We start from the raw sequence: 604 nt of genomic DNA, 5'->3' as shown, positions 1-604 counted from the left end.
TAACAATAAAATGTCTTTCTTTGTCGTTTTCTCAGGTGATGAAGGTAGGAATCATTGCAGAAAATTTTTACATAACCCGTGTAAAAAAAAATTCTGCAATACTAGCTACTTTCATCACCCGAGGAAACAACAAAGAAAGCATTTTATTGTTTAATGGTACGTAATGCAATAGTTGTGGATGCATAAACTGCAATATATAATCAGACTTGTGTAGTATTTGAAATATTTATTTCACCAAATTTCATTCATTAGCATACGAGTATTCATTATATGTTGAGCACTACAATGTGAACCAGACCTTCAATGACATCATACACACAAAACAGCATTATACACATGAGTGACAATGACAATGAAACAGCAATGATCATATCGATGTATTAATCAGTAAAATCAGACCAAGATGAGATCCTGAGGGGTTCTATACTATGGACACTTTCTGTATCTGGGGAGTTTCCAGTTTGTGATTGGTGGAGTCAATTGTCTTAATAGTCTGTTCACCTCCTATGTGGGGTTTATTGAGGGCTACAGGAAGTGGGGTAGCCCTAGGTGTGGTCACTGGTGAATCACGGATACATTCTGTTGCATGAGGAACAGAGGCCTT

At 36.8% G+C, this 604-nt stretch overlaps 1 protein-coding gene across 4 annotated transcripts in view; it reads right to left on the bottom strand.

Annotated features, from left to right (window-relative positions):
* Positions 1 to 211: 211 nt before the first annotated feature.
* LOC125676008 (cubilin-like) overlaps positions 212 to 604 on the bottom strand; it is a 144,387-nt gene continuing 143,994 nt past the window's right edge. For all 4 annotated transcript variants that reach the window (XM_048913885.2, XM_056158081.1, XM_056158083.1 and 1 more), the window contains one exon: positions 212 to 604. This exon is cut by the window's right edge and continues 257 nt beyond it. In XM_048913885.2, coding sequence (XP_048769842.1) covers positions 422 to 604 — 183 coding nt within the window. In that variant the 3' untranslated portion in view covers positions 212 to 421.

This window comes from Ostrea edulis, chromosome 3 (assembly GCF_947568905.1).
Source record: "Ostrea edulis chromosome 3, xbOstEdul1.1, whole genome shotgun sequence".
NCBI classification, from domain to species: Eukaryota; Metazoa; Mollusca; class Bivalvia; order Ostreida; family Ostreidae; genus Ostrea; species Ostrea edulis.
The sequence above is the reverse complement of the archived record's forward strand: the minus strand, read 5'-3'. Positions and strand labels throughout refer to the sequence as shown.